This window comes from Cataglyphis hispanica, chromosome 4, assembly GCF_021464435.1.
Source record: "Cataglyphis hispanica isolate Lineage 1 chromosome 4, ULB_Chis1_1.0, whole genome shotgun sequence".
NCBI lineage: Eukaryota > Metazoa > Arthropoda > Insecta > Hymenoptera > Formicidae > Cataglyphis > Cataglyphis hispanica.
This window is the reverse complement of record NC_065957.1, coordinates 738,849-757,372: the sequence shown is the minus strand read 5'-3', so window position 1 is coordinate 757,372 and position 18,524 is coordinate 738,849. Positions and strand designations below refer to the sequence as shown.

Sequence of the window (18,524 nt, the reverse complement as noted above, 5' to 3'; positions counted from 1 at the left end):
CGTCGGACTTTGATGGATTTATTACGGATTGATACTCCGTTTTTTATTTGCTCGTAAATTGTACAATACATTTTCCTCTTCGTCGATCGATATATAATTGAAACTTTTACATAGTCAACAATTCATTTTATAAGTGAATTGTGTGCTATATACATATATATATAATAAAATGATGTATGTATCGTACAATTTACGTAATCGGATAGGATTGAATTATCTTTGGAATCATCTCTATATACTATCAAGAGATTGCGCAGTATTTCCGCGATTTATACATGATGGCGATTATCTTCTTCATATCGATCACGTAAGTCAAAGAAAAACTTGAGAAATATGAGAGTTCTTGTACGAAAAATTATATACATAAAATCATGATTATGAAATTATTTTCTATACAAAAATTTGTTTGTATGAATTTCATATGAAATATTTTCAAAGATAAAAATGTACAAGAAAACTAATAGCGTAAAGAATTATATTAAAATGCATTTTTATGAAATTAATGTAATTTTATTAAGAAAATATTTTCATTTTGTGCGTGTGCCTTTAAAATGTAGAGTTAATTTTAAGATTATTAGCTTTTAATTTGCTTGATTTTGAATAATCTCTCTTTCTCTCTCTCTCTCTCTCTCCTTCTTTCTCTTATATTAGACAAGTTTAATCGTATCATGAGGTATATATAGTATTATATATCGGCGGTAAATTATACACTTATTCAAATCGAATAGTCATATTAGATATGTTCACAAATCATATATCTCCGTGAATAGAGCAGCATTTAATTGACCAATCGAGATGAAAGGATTTTTTTAATTGGTCAATTAAATGCTACTTTGCTTCATAGTTAGATTTTCGAACGCACTCATATTTAGTTTGTTTTCGGATATAAGACGTCGCTGACGTTAGACATTTCAAACAACGAAAGTTGTGTAGTTTGGTTTATCAATCGCGTGTAAAACAGTTCAAAAATCTGGCCCAAATTACACGCTTCAAAAAGAATATAAAGACATTGTGTTGTGTCTCCTAAAGAGAAAAATATTTAAAAGAGAAAGCGAAGAAGATAAAGAATTAATTAAGTACATAACCATCTAGAAAAAACGAAAGTTTCAAAGTATTTCAATCAATTGTTATTTATGAAATTGAATTTGCGAATAGGAATCGATTTTGTAAACTTTTAATTCATGTGTACAAATTCCCTTTAAATACATGTAAGTAAATAAAAACTACGATAAATACACATATGTGTTATAAAGAAAATACTAGCGAAATTAATTCTTATTAGAAAGATATGTTTGATTTTTTACTCATAATTCAGCTATTTTTATCGTATATAATATTCTAATATAATAATCTATATAATTTTTATCATAATTATTATATTTAGCATCAACACATCTTTGATAAAGATTGGCAACACGATGAATTTACCACGAGTGTACTTTGACATAACTGCAGATGATAAGTCATTAGGACAAATTGTAATACAATTACGTCCTGATGTTGTACCAAAGACATCAGAAAATTTTCGTGCACTATGCACGGGAGAAAGAGGCTATGGTTATAAGGGAAGTTATTTTCATCGTGTAATTCCCAATTTCATGTGTCAGGGCGGTGATTTTACACATCACAATGGTACAGGCGGAAAGTCAATCTATGGTGAAAAATTTGAAGATGAAAATTTTGAACTCAAGCATACTGGAGGTGGTATATTATCAATGGCAAATTCTGGTCCAAACACAAACGGCTCACAATTTTTTATCACCACTATAAAAACACCTTGGCTGGACAATAAACACGTCGTATTTGGCAATGTTGTTGAAGGAATGGACATTGTAAGAAAAATTGAAAGTTATGGATCTTCAACTGGTAAAACATATCAGAAAATTATGATAGTAGATTGTGGTCAATTATTTTGAACATTGTAAGGTAAAAAAGTTTATAAATTTTTAATTTAATTAAAATAAATTCTAAAAATATGATTTATACATTTATTATTTTATTATGTAATTGTATGTTTTAAAAAAATAAGTAAATTAAATTTTTATTTACTAATAAAAATATATAAGATTACATATATCTGTGTATATAATATCTATATGTTGTGTGCATTCACAATAATTTTATATATATATATATATATATATATATATATATATATATATTTATTTATTTGTTTATAACAATCAAATATATTTTTTTGGTAATAAAGTTATTTTATATCTTTTTGTTATTTTATTCATAATATTTGAGAATTACAATATGTATTATATATATATATTTTGCAATCTATATTTAAAAATGTCGTATTCTTCCCATAAATTGACGAACATATATATTATATGCATGTGCATGTGTTAATATATAATTAAGTACAAACAGGTAAAAATCAGCCTTATATAGAAAATTAGACTGCTTAATGATTTAAACATACAGAGTTAATATAATAATTTATAACATAATTTTCATGAGTAATATATGTAGAGAATAGATAAATCATGGCTTGTTTTTAATTTTATATATTAATTAAAGCTTTATTAATATTCAGATATCTTTGTTTGATACTTGTACGAAAATTGTACAAACAAGTTTTGTTTTAAGTAAGTTGTTTTAAGTAAAAATTTGCTTGCCGCAACATACAGATTCACACACAGATATCAACCAAAAACATAAATATTGCTTTATGTCTGAAGAAAATTGATATATTTCCTAGTCAATACATATCGGTAAATTAACGACAAAGAATGTATTTAGTTCTATAATGGATGCAAATATCAAAAATACGATGTACATCACGAGACAGATGATTCCGACTGTTCGATTTAATTTGAATTTGTTAATAAGTAAAGCTCCATATAAGATGATTAACGTAGAAAAGAGAGATGCTGAACTGTATACTAGTCCCTGAGAATTGATCTGAACATAATATTGTCCGGGTATTTTCGGTAATAGCGTAGCTTTTATAAACCATGGCAATCCGAGACACAATAAGACATCGAATACGTTTGATCCAATCGAATTACTTATCCCCATACCTCCGAGACCTGTAAAGAATTTTTAGTATTTACATACAAAGTATTCTTATATAAAAAGTATAGGACGGGACAGAGATTTTGATATTTTTAATGTCACAGTTTAATAGGGCTACATATAGATAAGGTGTTTACCTTGATTTGTAACAATAACACTTGAAACTGCTTCAGGTATGCTCATTCCTGCTGCGAGAAACGTTAAGCCCATAATAGAATCAGGAATTCTAAAAGTATTGCCTGAAATATAAACGTGACATGAATCATTTCAAATAATATAAAAACAAAACGTCTGAAATAATGTTTAAGAAATTTAGGATCTTTAAACATTTCCACATACAATATTCTTCTGATGTTTTGATGTAATGTTATATGGAGTATAAATTTTACGCTTCAGCAAGCTATTAAGTTTTAAGTTTGTTTTGTGAAGTTTTTATCGGTGGTAGAGATTTAAATAAAATATTAAATATATATTTAATAATTATATTTATATTCGATTTATATTCGAAAACGAAACGATACATACCGATAACAGTGATAACCCATCCAATAATGTAGGATGAAGTCGCAATCCATATCACACACATGAAAAATGTAATAGGATAGCAGAATCGTAATTTGCTCCTTCTGCAGTCGGGAATAGTAATGAGTAATACTAGATTAATGGGCCAAGTGATTATCCACCATATTTTCTCACATGTCGAATTCGGCCAAGACGTCATATTTACTATCTCGACTAAAAAAAAAGATATATAATGCGTAAAATATAATGCATATATTTTACGTTATTATTCTCCATGCATCATAAGTATACAAGAACTTATATTATTAGCGTGCACATACATATGTCGAAACAAGATTATATAAAGATGCTGAGTGCGAAATATTACACAGCTATCGTACAATCATATATATTAATTTTGTAATACATACGTGATTCGTCCGCCTCACTCGAACTCGAAAATTCACAAATCTCCGTTTCTTTGATCAAGTCTGTCAGATTCAAAGAATGAAAGATAGCCAAGCATGAGATTACATTTCTTACGAGTAGTTACCGTATGCAATCCCTGCAAAAAGATATGTGGATTAAAATAAATTGAAGGAATTTATTCTGTGAGATTAAACTCTCCTAATCAAATTTTGAGGATTTTTTTGCCGATTTTTATTTCTTTATACATCAAGCACCAATTTTTATCACAAATTTCTTAACTTTTTAATCTCTTTTATTTTTTGACGATCTACAGGATAAATCATAGACATTTATTAAAAAATAGAATAAAACAAAGTTTATTTTTTAATAGAGAAACGAAAAGGAATTAAAGAATATCAGGGGCACACAATCCCTGACTTCTGAAGATTAAAAATTTATAACTTCACAGAATGAAATTGTATCAATTTTTTTTAATTCACTTATTTTTTTGCAGAGACAATAATAAAAAATTATATTATATCGATCGATGTCTTACTATTTGGTAGAAGCAGGGGACTCTCTTCGCAGATATTTCTATATCTTTTCTTTCTAGACGTTACTCGATTTATGAAATTGCTGATACGGCGGTTGAAACACATTGCTAAAACAGATGAGCGTGACAGCGATCATTAGATATTTTTTAATTGTTTAAGTATTCTACGTTAATAATATATTATGATCGCGGCAAACTAAATTTGATTAATTACTTGCTATTAAAATTTTCATTTTAAACAAGTTGTAAAATTAAAATATAGTCTAAATATTTCTGTGTTACTATATACTTTTAAATTTGGAACAAAATTAAAATTCGTGATTTTTCAGACTTAACATAAAAAAAAAATTTTAATTAGCATCCATTCTGAAATTCATTCGACATATATTACCTGTTATATACAAAATGTAACAAGCGACGAGGATGAGCGCCTCATACCACTCGATACGTCCGTCTCGCAGAGTCAAGATCAAGAGAAGAACTGTCAAGGCATATGCCAATGTATCACGCGACACAGGCCACCGTTCTAAGTGTAATACCTGTAGATATAATATAAGGATTAAATATGTACGATGAGAAGGACCGAAATTGCACAAAATTACATCAGAATTTATACAGCGCATACATACTTTGTTCGCAAACAACGCGCAACACGCGGGTACCGCTAATATGTTGAATACCGCGGAACCGACGATAGTGCCGACTCCCAAATCACCTTCCGTCACGAAGGTGCCAATGACGTTGATGAACAATTCCGGACTCGAACTCGCAGCCGCCATCACGGTCGCGCCAGCCACATCCTCAGTGACATTAAGCTCTGCCAAGAGATTTCGTTCGTTTTATTTTAACAAGCGCTTTATTTTGTCGCGCGAAAGATAGAAAGCGAAAGAGAAAGAGAGATCGTGAAAAATCGAATAAAAAATAAAAATATTATAAAATAGAATAGAGGATATATGGATTATATATACTTGAAAATGCGGTCAAGTCGGAGAACAATAGTCCTTCAGTTATATACTCACTCTCGCAAATTTTCTTAATAGAGGGAACGAAATAATCGTCGCAGACAATAGCAAGTAATAAAAACAGATAGATAGCGATGACGAAGTGGATTACTACAAATCCTGCCTGTCTTTGCCGTCGCGTAAATCCGTCAGACGGGAATTCTTTGATGGTCGGTGGCGTGCAGTTGTAACTATCGTTCCCTTGTTGCTCCAACTCGTCCGCCTGTAGCAATTTACGTCCCTCTAAAACAAAAACAGCATCACAGGCATGAGCAAAAATGTAAAAAAAATTGCATTCTTATAAAAAAAACATTTTATTCCGACGAATTTTAAATATAATTATTCTTCTTAAAACGCATAAGAAAGGAATGGAGAAAAACATCCGTATTATTCTATATACTCACGCCAGTCTGCTTCGTAGACGATATTTGAACTGTCAGAAAACAGTCCCATCATACTGACGTAAAAAATGTACGTAGCTGGTATAGTAATAACGAGAAATATCCGGTATCCGACCATATGTCTGTGCCGCCATACCATTCTTATGTAAGAACACGAGCAAGAGGGTGATTTTTTTCGGGTTATAGCGCGACAGACGCAAAACTACGTGATTTTTCTCCCTCTCGACGTTTTCACGATGCGATACGACACGCAATGATTACCTGCCGTTTATCCGACTCTCAGAGTTCGATCACACGTTTATATTTTTCATTCGTGAGAGATTTATCGCGCTCTCTTACAGAGACACCGATAAGATACTGCGCAAAATAATCTATCCCTTCGATTAAACACGCGTAGGAAAATTTCCGATTTTCACAGACACAAACGTGTTTTCGTCCTTCGAATCTGCTATTTCTGCGACAATTGAGATTTATACGAGAATTTATAATCTTAATGTTAGCCCCGATGAATTTACATTGTTACTCCTCACTTCACGAGTTTGTCACATGGTTGTCTTATCGTAGGAAAGCTACCTCGTACGTATTGATACTCGCACACATTCCGATTAAAATTTATTTTAAATATATCGTGCAATGTATGTGTGATTCTGCGTATTTATAAACGATCGATATCTTTGAGATCGAGATGAATCGCGCAAGTTATTTGATTTATAGTTTTTTTCGTTTGGTAAGCGCAGATAATACCACGGCACACGATTAGACACGATTAAATCTTATGTGTGTCTAAATTTTCTCGTATCTGTTTAGAGAAACATCTTTTATCGCGCCAAAGTATTGACAGATATTGAGCTACTTTGTAATCGAATCGAAACGAAACGAATAGTTAGAAAACATATTTTGCGATAATATAAATTTTTAGAATGAAAATTATAGAGCATATATATATATATATATATATACAAATCTTTGTAACATATTAAAGATAATATTATCTGAGAATTAAGTAAACTACTTTTCGATAATTGATAAATTTCGATTATTTTCAAATGGAATTGGATGCAAAGTTTATTAATAAAATTAAATCTTGTAATTCGTATTAAATTTGAAAACTTTTATTAAAATGTAACACGCAGATCGTTTAATAATGAAAAATTGTCAAAAAATTGTACAATTATATGAATGTTGCGTACGTTAATACATACATTAATTTCGAGTGCAAGATGCACCGATGCAGATGTAGACATGTATTATCCACGTAGATAGAACAGAGTAGTTCAGTGCATCTGTACCAGGCGAATTGATGCACGTTGGATGTATGAGTGTGTACGACATAGTATAAACTTAACAGAAGAGACTCCAGTCTATCTGGTTTTAAGCCGTACTTAGCTGAAAGGAGAGGCCACTTTGCGTGAATCTATTTTATTAATTAAAAGGATAAATGTTTTATATTATTATTTTATTATGATAAATGATTATTATCTTGTTACGATAATGATAAAAATGATATAATTATTAGATAAGTGTCCTCTATTGACGATACGCTTTTTATTAATTTTTTATAAACTTTAAAAAAAACTTGTATAGCAAGAAATCTCTTTTAAACTAAAAAAAAAAATAAATTATGCGATACATTCTCATATTCAAGATTTATAATCGCGAAAAAAATATTATCGAAGATGCTAAGAACGAAAAAGTCGATTTATTAATCACTAACAGTGTCGTTAGATTTTCTTCTTTTTGACATATGTGTCGTTTATATGTCTTACAAATTTATGAAAATGAACGATACGATGATTAGCTGTAATTTTGTTAAAACATGCGTTCTTAAGCGCACCTATTTTTTTTCTCGCTTTCAAAGCATCTATGTTGCGGTAGCTCGACGATGTACCTAATACGTGTTGTTTTTGCTATTGTAAATTTTTGGAACTCCGTCGGCTTGAAGCTACACATGCGATACGATTCAGCAACAGGCGCTACGTGCGAGAGAAGAGATAGAGGGAGGGGCGATTCCAACAAACGATGTCGGACTTCGGAGTAGATGTTAATGTAGTATGTGTGTGACAACGGGATTGACAACATGGATACGACTGACCTAGGAGGAGGTGTGTTTGAATCTTATTTTCAATAATATCACCGGGACTGTGTGCGACCGTGTTAAAACAGTTTCGAAGCGAGGATGTTGTGAACCGTGCACGGGGAAATATGTCGATTAGGAGAAACGGAAAACGGCGACGGGATGAGCGGGGAAAAAAAAATTTGGAGAGCCGGAGAAAAGGGTCGGAAAAAAATGAAATACGTGCATTCACATATATGTAAGGTGCTTTCGATCGACTCGTTTACTTGGCACTTTGCGTTTCTCCGCGAACGCGAGAGTTACCTTGTGAAGACGGAGAATGTGCGAATACGGTAGGATGTTTCGTTGTACTTGGCGTTGGCTTGGTGTCAATTATTCTCCTCGCGATAAACAGCGACCGATGATGAAGAAAGTGTTCCTAGAAAAAAATCTCTTTATGGCGCTTGCGACATTCGTGATATTATATAGAACCAGTAGGAAATATTTAGACATGTATATCTGCTTCGTCTCCTCTTTTCTCATATCTTTTTCTGACAAAATTATCCATTTGCCTCTTTCGCTTTGCTCCCCTCTCTTTCATTAACAATCGTGCTGCTTAGATATTATTCTATGTGCAAAGTTGAGGAATTTTTCTATTTTATTTATTTTTAATTTTAGAATAATTATATCCAAAGATATTCCTTTCTTGCTTTCCTCATCTATCTTCTTTCTTTTAGAATTTTGCTATTTTACTTGTACAAATAACATATTTCTGACGAATCGTCATATTACTTGTCTGCAAACAAAATTATTTATTCATGCATATCATAAACTTGCGAAAACAAAACTGGCATTTCAAATTTAATTTATCAATACACTGTGTGTTGAGCACACTAATGTAGTCAAATTATCCTTATCGCTAACAAGATAATCATATCCTGACTAAGGTGCAAAGATGAGCTCTTGGCATGTTAATCCGGATATATGAAATGCTATCAACGCGATCAAATGTACACGTGAAAATGTCATCTTCTTGTTAAAGGTACATAAAGTCATTTACGAAATTGAGGAAAAAGTGATGATAAAATTAATTACTCTATTCAAATGTTTAAAAGAGAGCTCGCCAATTTTTTCCAAACGTTCTCTGCAGACATCTTTTGAGCCAAGATCTCGCCCGAAGATCTTTATCAATGGCGTATCAACAGCCACACGCGTTAGCGATGTAGACGTAGAAGTTCACCTCCACACTGTACTCGCGTTAGACGAAGCATCCGCTTTCGTTGCGAGCAGTTACGTTGACCTTTAATAAGAACAACGCAGGGGATGGTGAAGCATTAATTAAAGCCAACCCGGCGGGAGTCTTGAGATGAGATAACACAGGTGGCTTAAAGCAAACTAAAGCTAATTAAACATCATCAATTACGAGATAGGATTAATGAGAATTAATGAAAATAACGCTCATTCGACGTTTATTATCCTAACGTACCGCTCTTTGTCACTCACTTGTCTATGATCATTATCAGTTGCGTATGTGTTCAGACTTAGATTTGTATGTAAACTAAATAAACCATAGTTTAGAGAGGGAATTATACATGTTGTGAGTTCCCCTCGCATTTCACGACAAAAAATATCTTTTTTTTAAATTTATTATTATTATTTATTATTATTCCGTGAAAGAGAAAAACTGTTTTTGTTTACGTTACACACCATTTAAATCCTGAATGTTTACATAAGTCTTTTATTTTTAATCGAGTGTCTTGTGAAAATATTTCTCTCTTTCTCTCTTGAAAATAACAAATTAATTTCCAATTCTTTCAAGATTCTTCGAAATTACAACTTAATGTAATCGTAATGATAATTAATACTTATCATATATATATAAGAGTATAATCCAATGTTCTTTTTCGATTGTGTAAGACAAGACACAAAAATATAAGAAATAGTATATTGTTTAACAGAATTTAGGCAAATCTAGTAAGATCAAACCAATAAAAATAATCAAAATTTGACGATTAAATCTGAAAAACATAATTTTGAAAAAAATAAAACATTGAATTAATGTCACATGTCTCTGTTATCTATTATTACAATTTACATTGTGTTACATGACTTTGCTATTATAATGATTCAAAATCGTTCTTTTACCTCCAATGCAAGGTACATTATAAAACGTATAACGATAATGGAAATCATTTACTTATGACTTTTCCACTATGATATTATCTTTATGACATATTTGTAACCCTTGCGAACTTTCTCTCTCTGATAAAGATAAAAAGTTGTACATATAAAATACGTGATTTTTATATAACTTTACGCATATCATTGAAAAATTGTAATAAGTTTATCAAAGATTTAAGAAAATGTTAATAATTGTAGAAACGTCATGTTGGCTATTGATAAGCCGATGGCTAATTAATTAATGCAATTCAACAAAAAGTTAATATTTTTTTAAGGCCAAGAAAAAGATAGTAATTATTTCATCTAGTATTTTTTATATAAAATTTTGAATATTCTTTAAACCTTTAGAATATTTTTACAATTTTGAAAAATTTCAGATTAGTATTCTAAAAAGACTGTTTTAACGCTTTATATTAGCTTATCGTATTAATAGCTACGGCATTTGTATGACACGAGAAAAAAAGATTAATTTTTTTATTAACTAAAATTAAGTATTAGAAAATTTCAATTCTCAAGAAAAATTCTACCAAATATCTTTCGATCGTTTATTCAAAGTTGAAGATTTATAAATTGTTGAATGCAAATTTGATATATTAAAACAGGTCTTGTTAAAATTCGAAATGGTAAAATTCAGGACGACATATATCAAGATAAAAAGAAAATCGAGTCTGTAAAAATTTGTATATAGCAACATCGAGGAGGTATTCATGATTACGAATCTAATGTCAAGTTTGACGATTGTCAAACGGCGGATCCAATGTACCGGCGATCGCCGATGGATAATAAATAATCGATCGAGATAACTACAAGGGGATTAATTGTTCCTCGTCTTTTCTTTTAATTTTTTTTTTTTTTCCGTCGAACTGTGTTATCCATCGGCTACCGTCTGCCGGCAACCGGCGACGGGATCGCGCCGCGCCCTTTCGAGCGAACGAATCGCCGGAGAACCCGAGTCGTTGAGTCGTCCGTGATATATATCTACGTTTATACGACGTACATTAGACATGAATGGCATCTGTTCTGCCAAGTTGAATGAGAGCAATTTAACTTCTTTAGGTTGCTTAATCGGTAGGAAGTCACATCCAGTCACATAGCGGTATGAAACCTGTAAGAGGCACCAATACGCGCGCGCATGTTCGCATGCTCGTGTATCTCTCCCCTCACGGGGTAAAATGCGGAGAGAGAGAGAGATAGAGAGAAAGAGAGAGAGAGAGAGAAATTATATAAAATATAAAATTGCGAGAGAGATAGAGAAATATCGTTAATTAACTTCATTGTCGAGATGTCGTTTTAAATGACGACGGCAGCGCAATTAGTTAATCTGGTACGAATAAACGCCTATTTTATATGTGCCGCTGATATATTTAATCCTTTAAAAGGATAATTTAAATCGGACCTTTTATAGTAATCCAGTAATGATCAGATAAATGAATAATATTCAAAGAAAATGATTTATTAAATATTTTTTTGAAAAAAGAAATTTGAATAAGTTTCAGATAGCTTCTTATGATTGTCACGATGCGTCTTAATATGCTATATTTATGATTATTATGTAGTAGCGTGGTTTTTAACAATTTATTGTTAATTGGACGTTGCTTTATTGGACAATTGTTGAGTAATAGATTTTAATTCGCGATTATGAACAAAATACATAATGGTAAGGTAGCCGTGTCACAGTCACATGAGTAAAATAAATTAATAAGACGATCAAATTTGTCAAGAAAGCTTAAATATCCACAAATGTACAAAAAAGATTCTACTTGGAAGAACATTATCAAAGTTAGATTGAAGCTAAATCAAATGTTTATGTATACACACGCAATGCATGTAATACATTTTCAATATGTTTTCAAACATTAATTATACACAAGAAGAAAATTATATTTTAGCATCAAAGTTTGTTAGATATACTTGAATACATATATATCGATATTAAAATCTAAAAATTTCTAATATCTAGAATAATATTTGGCAATGAGCAGCAGATCGACTGCAAAATGAGGAGAACGCGTGTCTCGTAGTTCGATAAATGATAAGATGTTCGCAAGGGATTCGCCTTTGAAAATTCGTCCCCTAAAATTACGAGAGAGCGTGCCGCTCGATGATCAGGCACGATCAATCGCATCTGACGGACCCACCTTTATACCCCTCCCTCTCCGCCCCGCGGCTTGTTTGCCAAAAGAATTCGGCACGACACGATGGTTCCATAAAATTGAAGTAATAACGAACGGTAACGAGACGTTTCCTACTTGTGGCGTATCGTTATCTTACCACCACACGATCCGATTTGGACAGCGCACACCGTCGTCGACGTGTTCGTGTGGCCGGTGCATGGCGTGACATTCCGTGTCGTTTTCTAGTCGGGACCGTGTATCTATTCGGCGAGTCAACGTACGTGTTGCTCGTATGCCGATTTCGTAACCGTCGATCTGCCTCCTCGTCATCCTCATCGTCTTCGTCGTCGTCGTCACGACTTCGCTCCCTTTTAGCGCCGCAGAATGAGCCGCCGGCTCTTAAAAGATAATGGTTAACTTTAAGCTCCTCCCTCCGCTCTTATCGTATTAAAGCCACGAGCGGTCGCGAAGCTTCGAGGAAAAGAGCTTCTTCTGCTTTACATTAAAGTAGCAAACACGCGTAATTGTTAATATCGCGCGAATAACTGGTAGCATAACTGGAACGCACGTGTCGAATTGTCAAAAATACATGAGAGAATGCAATGTTTCTCGTCTGAGAGTGTCTGTTCGCGCTGCGATCCGTAAATAGAAACGAAGGTATTTCGCGGTTTAATTAACCTGCGCACTATACGATTTTGTAGATACGCGCTTTGCGTGTTACGCAACGATAAAAAACGCATTTCGTCGGATACGAGTGTGTCCTGGGTGCGGTACATACATCCGGAATCGGTATTATGCGATCGCCGCGAATGATGCAGGGTGCGGCGAAAATCGTAGAGTACGGCCGACAGAATCCTTCGCGATATAAAGTAAATTGAGACTGCGGGAGATGAAAGTTCTTCTCGCCAAAGTTTTATCCTCGAGCGAATTGACTCGAAAAAAAAAGTAAATAAATAAAAATGGATAATAAGATTTAAAATTTGAATCTCTTGAAATTATCATCCATTCCGACAGAGAGAGAGAGAGAGAGAGAGAGAGAGGGAGAGAGAGAGAGAGAAATAAAAAACTGAAGATATTTCTGCTATCTCTATCAATTATGTAAGATTACCGCGATTATTACCGCTTGCGATATCGATGAAGTAAATTAAGGCACGTCCGTCATAAGTCAACGCCCCCTGTAGAACGTGACGATTGCATTCGAACATAGCATAAAATTTTTCTCTGGTAGAGAAAAAAAGACGTTTCATAAAGATAAAAAAATATTTTGTTTAAATTAAGGTCTTGAAAAAATTTCAGACAAAACGACGATAATGAATAATTATATAAGAATTCTGACGACGAGATTGTTACACGATATCGTTTACACTATGTACGTTTCTTAAAGGAAAAAAAACTTACACTTTTAGGTATAAATTGTACGCCACCGGCTATAGAAGATTTTCCACACGACCTGTTTGATGAGGAGCAAAGACAAGGCGGTGCCGTTGTCGTACACGTCATCGTGTCGCTTTACTTATTTATCGCTTTAGCAGTAGTATGCGATAAATTCTTCGTACCTGCTGTAGAAAAAATATGTCACGGTAAGAGGGTTGTATTACATATATATATTTCCATATATATATTTTTTTTTCCCCTCTTAATCCCATACATCGAGAGAGAAATGTTTGTTCAATCAAAGCCGGTGCCAATCGCGATCCTACAAATAGACTTAAACATCTAGATCGGATCAAAACAGATCATTCTGGCACTCTTACTGACGCCTCGTGCTGATCCCCCGTTCGAGATATGCGACTGTCGAATCGATGCCCATGCTGCGGCATATCTGCGTCAGTGCGGGCGCCAGACACGTCTTCATCAGTTACCGTAATTGTCCCTCATTCGGAAACCTCGCCTGACATTTCTCGAAACAAATATGTATTTAGCTTCGGAATAGCCTTCAGCGCTAAATGTGATTGTTCGATTCGCACGGTAGAAGGTATCGAAAGTCAGACAATTACATCTATCGCTAAAATAGATGCGAGGCATTAGTTTATCGCTGAGAAAAAAAAAATTAATTGATGCGACATTTAATGTGATATTAAATCTTGAAATTGTCCATTTGACATTATCACTAAGGATATTTTTGGCGAAGAAGAAAATCTCTCTCTTATATTAACTTTTATTATTTTAAATCTCTCTCGATTATTTTTTCCGTATCTATTTTTTCAACGAAATTGCATAAAAAGGAAATATTCACTCTAGATGGTAACATATTTTTATGCTCCGTACATGTGTACGTACACGTATATATATATATATATATATATATATATATATATATATATATATATATAAATAAGAAATAAGAGTTGAGAGTAAAGGAATCGAAGTTGACATGTTGCATTTTAGCACTCTCGATGTCAAAAGACGTAGCCGGCGCGACGTTTATGGCGGCGGCGACGTCGGCCCCAGAATTATTCGTGAATGCCATCGGAACATTCATCACGGAAGGTGACATTGGCGTCGGGACGATAGTAGGTTCCGCAGTATTCAACATCCTGGCTGTTCCAGCCTGCTGCGGTATCGGTGCGGGAATGGTAGGTTGCCAAGTGTTCTATATAATTTAAGAAAAAAAAATAATATATAGATGTAACAAACTTATACAAAAGACATCTAAACAAAGAGAAAAACGTGAAAACTTGCACATAAAAAAAGGATGCTATATATAAAAAAAAATGTTGATTAATTATATAATATTAATTATATAATATTAATTAGAATACATAAAATATATATTGCTGCGAGAAAAATAAGCGTACGTAGATTAAATATATATTTTAAATAATTTATATATATATATATATATAATATATATACATATAAATATTATGCATACAAATGTATAAATATATATTTTTTAATTATTTTGTTTTATATTGTAGTTTATGCATAGTATAGGAAAAGATACGGATTTAAAAATTTTTTTTAGACAATTAAAAATTAATCTTTTCTCTTCCTTTTGTCAATATCATTTATTATTGAATCACCAACGATTTTATTTTGTGTTTAAATAATTATGAACAAGCGATGTGTTTAACTTTATCGCGATTCAATATCTATAATAAGTATAAATTTAATATAACGCCAATTGATAACGTCAAGAATCTATATCAATGTGAACTAAGAAACTGTCAGAAATGCGTCATACTAATACGTAATCAACATTCTTGAAAATTTGCACGCATAATATTTTAATGCATACTTTTATATATGTAAAAGATCTGCGAGTTTATTTATGCGTACAAATACAATTTAAATTAAATTCAAGATAATTACAAAATAAATATACAGATAGTGTCTAAAATTTCTAAAGATGTTTCCTTCCAGAAAAATTCCCCTTTAACGGATTGAAATTTTTTAAATGTAATTTTAGCACGCAAGAGCAATAAAGTTGTCTTTATCTTTAGAAATAGATAAATAATCTCATTTTCATAATTTCACGTAAATGGCATATCTATTTAAAATTATTGAATATTTAAAACGTTCATTTTCCGAGAGTAAGAAAATCCTTCAAATATTCAAGAGTATCTATGGATATCTGATAATATTTTTTCTCACCGGATACATAAGATACGTTCATCAAATATAATATTTACGAAAGATACATATTTTCCAGATGTCATTAAATATGCCATAAATTATATTTATAATAATCTTTTCCCATAAGCAGGTGGTGCCACTGGATTGGTGGCCTGTTAGCAGAGATTGTCTTGCTTACGGTGTCACCGTCGCCATTTTAATATGCATTATACATGACGAGCGAGTGGAATGGTACGAGGCATTAACGTTGGTGCTCTTGTATATTGTTTATATCGCCGTGATGTATTGGGATAAATCGTTCCAGCGGTGTACGAGATTCCGTACAAACGACGACCAGATATCTTCGGACGGTCGACGAGTTACGACAGGTGAGGCCATAATTTCGGTTTTATTACAACTTTGATTGACAACGAGTCCTGTTATCTTCATGCACAGAAACTCGTAACTTCAAGATGATTCTAGAAGCATAAATAAAACATCTAACGATTCTGCAGCGATTTATTTTTGTTTTATAAAATATTTCACCCTCTATTTTCCATCAATTTCTCGTTAAAAAAGCTTTTCATTAATTAATCAAGTGATTGCGCAATTGATAAGAATAAAGTTCAAACGAAGGAGACGAAATATTTTGACGTTTTCTGAGAGTTTTCTGAGATCTCTGAGAAGCTCGAGAGCGAGCGAGCGTATTATGTGTCTCTGCAATCTAATCCAGGCACTGTAATAATATGTTTACTTGCCTGAAAAGCACGTTTCTCACAGATTCTAGCGACATTCACTTACCGAGACCGGACAAATTACAATCACCCGGGGATCATGTGGAGCAAATAGCCACTATTGACGTGCCCCTACAAAATGGCGGGACAAAAACGCAGGAAGAGAATCCAGATCCTAGTAAGACCGTTTGTTCTCTTTTTTTGCAACATTATAAATAAAAATTTAAAAATAAAATATAATTTGTCGTACAAAAGTGTCATTAACAAACATTTACTCTCCTAATAATAATATCTAATCTAATCAAAACGCGCCCATCCCATTATCAACTGTATCAATGACACCACCATATATCTGTCAACAATAGTATTTTCGAATAATAGTGCAATGTGTAATATTTCGAACGTGAACCACTTGATAGGTCAAGTGTGCATTGAGCACGTGCGAATGGAAATTTTCCGAGTATCAGTCATCAAGAGATCAGAGAGATCAAATATTTAAATTTGATAAGCTTATCTATCAGAGCTATTATTCAAATCTTATACAACTTATATTATTTTACGTAAAATGACATTCGCGAAATCTTTAAGAAGGATAAACGAGGCAATATCTGTTTTGAATTTAATATTCCCGTAACATGTTGTATGACAGATTATGAGTACGAACTGTTGGTGTGGCCTGCGCATGCCGGATGGTTAAGGAAGACCGCTTGGGTCACAACATGGCCCATTCATCTAGTATTCATGTGCACGATCCCCGACTGCGAAAAACCCCGATTTAAGAATTGGTTTCCCGTCACGTTCGTGATGTGCATCATATGGATTGGATCGCTTAGCTACGTTGTAGCTTGGATGATCACTATAATCGGTGAGTCAAGATATAATATTAATTTGCAACTTAGCAAGTCGAAATTAGTCGAATATGGAAAAAGTTCTGTTAGAAATGACGTCTGATGAAATTTTCGTTAAGGACACTTCGACTCAATGCTGATAAGAAAAAAATATTATGACGAAACATTTTTATGCGCGTAAAAGAATTTTGAAAAATCTCCAAAATCGAAAAGTATTAATCTTAAGCTTGCGCAAATTTTATTCTCTTCCAGGCGACACGCTCAAAATACCAGATTCCGTAATGGGCATCACTTTTCTCGCAGCAGGGACCAGCGTACCCGAAGCCGTATCGAGTGTGATTGTCGCAAAACAAGGTATACATAATTATACTGCTGCTTATGATAAAAATATACGCGGAAAATTAATTCTTCGTAACTAAGGGATATCGCTACGTTAATTATCAAATTAGCACATGCTGTGTTAAACATTGAGATGAACTTGATGATTGGAATCGAGTAGGAATCTGAAGAAGGTGAATTTCATGAAAAAAAAAAGAAAAAAAGAAAATAGCGGAAAATATAATTACACACTCTTTTCTTTCCGTAACTCCTCTTATCATCCTCTTTCATTGTTCAGGGCATGGCTCAATGGGCATCAGTAATTCGATAGGATCGAACACGTTCGATATACTTCTGTGCCTCGGACTACCCTGGCTGATCAAGTCATCCTTCTCGCCCACGCAGCCCGGCAGGCATTACATCAGTATAAATTCCGGTGGGCTGGAATACAGCGCGATATCGTTGCTGTCGACCCTGATGCTGCTGTACATCGCGTTCGCCTCCAACAAGTTTCAGCTCGATAGAAAAGTGGGCCGCGCCTGCTTGTGCATGTATGCCGTGTTCCTCATACTGGCGTCGCTGATCGAGCTCAACGTATTCTTCACGGTAAATCTCCCCACCTGCCAAAGGACGGTGAAATGATCGAGATACCCAGGACGATGACCCGCCCGCAATACATGTCCGGGCGCGGCCCCGCTCGCAATCCGCGCCGGAAACTCTCCCCCCTCCCCCCTTCGGACTTACCGAGAGAGACCCGTTCGTGCGAGGGGTGTTTATATTTCCAGCAACACGGCATCACCGTGTGTACAGTTTTAATATCACAATGT

General features: G+C 33.5%; 3 protein-coding genes and 1 long non-coding RNA gene across 7 annotated transcripts; 2 read left to right on the top strand and 2 right to left on the bottom strand.

The window, feature by feature from the left end:
• The first annotated feature begins 891 nt into the window (after positions 1-891).
• Positions 892-1,985, top strand: LOC126849102 (peptidyl-prolyl cis-trans isomerase). The gene is made up of 2 exons (XM_050590659.1): positions 892-1,208; positions 1,385-1,985. The coding sequence occupies exon 2, from the start codon at positions 1,419-1,421 to the stop codon at positions 1,914-1,916; it is 498 nt and encodes a 165-aa protein (XP_050446616.1). The 5' UTR covers positions 892-1,208; positions 1,385-1,418; the 3' UTR covers positions 1,917-1,985.
• A 515-nt stretch (positions 1,986-2,500) lies between these two features.
• On the bottom strand, positions 2,501-13,767 carry LOC126849079 (sodium/potassium/calcium exchanger 4-like). Of its 2 annotated transcripts, XM_050590600.1 has the most exons (11): positions 13,638-13,767; positions 12,397-12,637; positions 8,269-8,383; positions 5,509-5,733; positions 5,119-5,306; positions 4,881-5,028; positions 4,493-4,597; positions 3,960-4,019; positions 3,553-3,762; positions 3,165-3,266; positions 2,501-3,041 (listed from the first exon to the last, which is right to left on the bottom strand). In XM_050590600.1, the coding sequence occupies exons 2-11, from the start codon at positions 12,466-12,468 to the stop codon at positions 2,707-2,709; spliced, it is 1,560 nt and encodes a 519-aa protein (XP_050446557.1). In that variant the 5' UTR covers positions 12,469-12,637; positions 13,638-13,767; the 3' UTR covers positions 2,501-2,706. The 2 variants fall into 2 exon arrangements, with proteins under 2 accessions (XP_050446557.1, XP_050446558.1); XM_050590601.1 differs by lacking the exons at positions 8,269-8,383; positions 12,397-12,637; positions 13,638-13,767 and adding an exon at positions 5,895-6,650.
• Positions 7,582-18,448, top strand: LOC126849081 (sodium/potassium/calcium exchanger 4). Of its 3 annotated transcripts, none has more exons than XM_050590604.1 (8): positions 7,582-7,993; positions 13,646-13,819; positions 14,628-14,815; positions 15,949-16,186; positions 16,578-16,709; positions 17,181-17,396; positions 17,632-17,733; positions 17,996-18,448. In XM_050590604.1, exons 1-8 carry the CDS (start codon positions 7,969-7,971, stop codon positions 18,337-18,339), a joined length of 1,419 nt encoding a protein of 472 aa, XP_050446561.1. In that variant the 5' UTR covers positions 7,582-7,968; the 3' UTR covers positions 18,340-18,448. The 3 variants fall into 3 exon arrangements, with proteins under 3 accessions (XP_050446561.1, XP_050446560.1, XP_050446562.1); XM_050590603.1 differs by having other exon boundaries at positions 7,585-7,993; positions 15,946-16,186; XM_050590605.1 differs by lacking the exon at positions 7,582-7,993 and adding an exon at positions 8,017-8,297 and having other exon boundaries at positions 15,946-16,186.
• Positions 14,711-18,093, bottom strand: LOC126849106 (uncharacterized). Its single transcript, XR_007687351.1, has 3 exons — positions 17,950-18,093; positions 15,997-16,276; positions 14,711-14,832 (listed from the first exon to the last, which is right to left on the bottom strand). It is a non-coding gene; the product is annotated as an uncharacterized LOC126849106 (long non-coding RNA).
• Positions 18,449-18,524: the final 76 nt, after the last annotated feature.

Excerpts from the sequence above, each read along its gene's own strand:
- LOC126849079 (XM_050590600.1), bottom strand. The coding sequence starts at position 12,468 with ATGTCACGCCATGCACCGGCCACACGAACACGTCGACGACGGTGTGCG. Across the intron at positions 4,598-4,880 it reads TTACATTTTGTATATAACAG|CAATGTGTTTCAACCGCCGT; the intron begins GTAATATATGTC and ends CATCTGTTTTAG. Across the intron at positions 4,020-4,492 it reads TCCCCTGCTTCTACCAAATA|ACTTGATCAAAGAAACGGAG; the intron begins GTAAGACATCGA and ends TGAATCTGACAG.
- LOC126849081 (XM_050590603.1), top strand. The coding sequence starts at position 7,969 with ATGGATACGACTGACCTAGGAGGAG. Across the intron at positions 13,820-14,627 it reads TGTAGAAAAAATATGTCACG|CACTCTCGATGTCAAAAGAC; the intron begins GTAAGAGGGTTG and ends GTTGCATTTTAG. Across the intron at positions 17,397-17,631 it reads TTGGATGATCACTATAATCG|GCGACACGCTCAAAATACCA; the intron begins GTGAGTCAAGAT and ends ATTCTCTTCCAG.
- LOC126849102 (XM_050590659.1), top strand. The coding sequence starts at position 1,419 with ATGAATTTACCACGAGTGTACTTTGACATAACTGCAGATGATAAGTCA.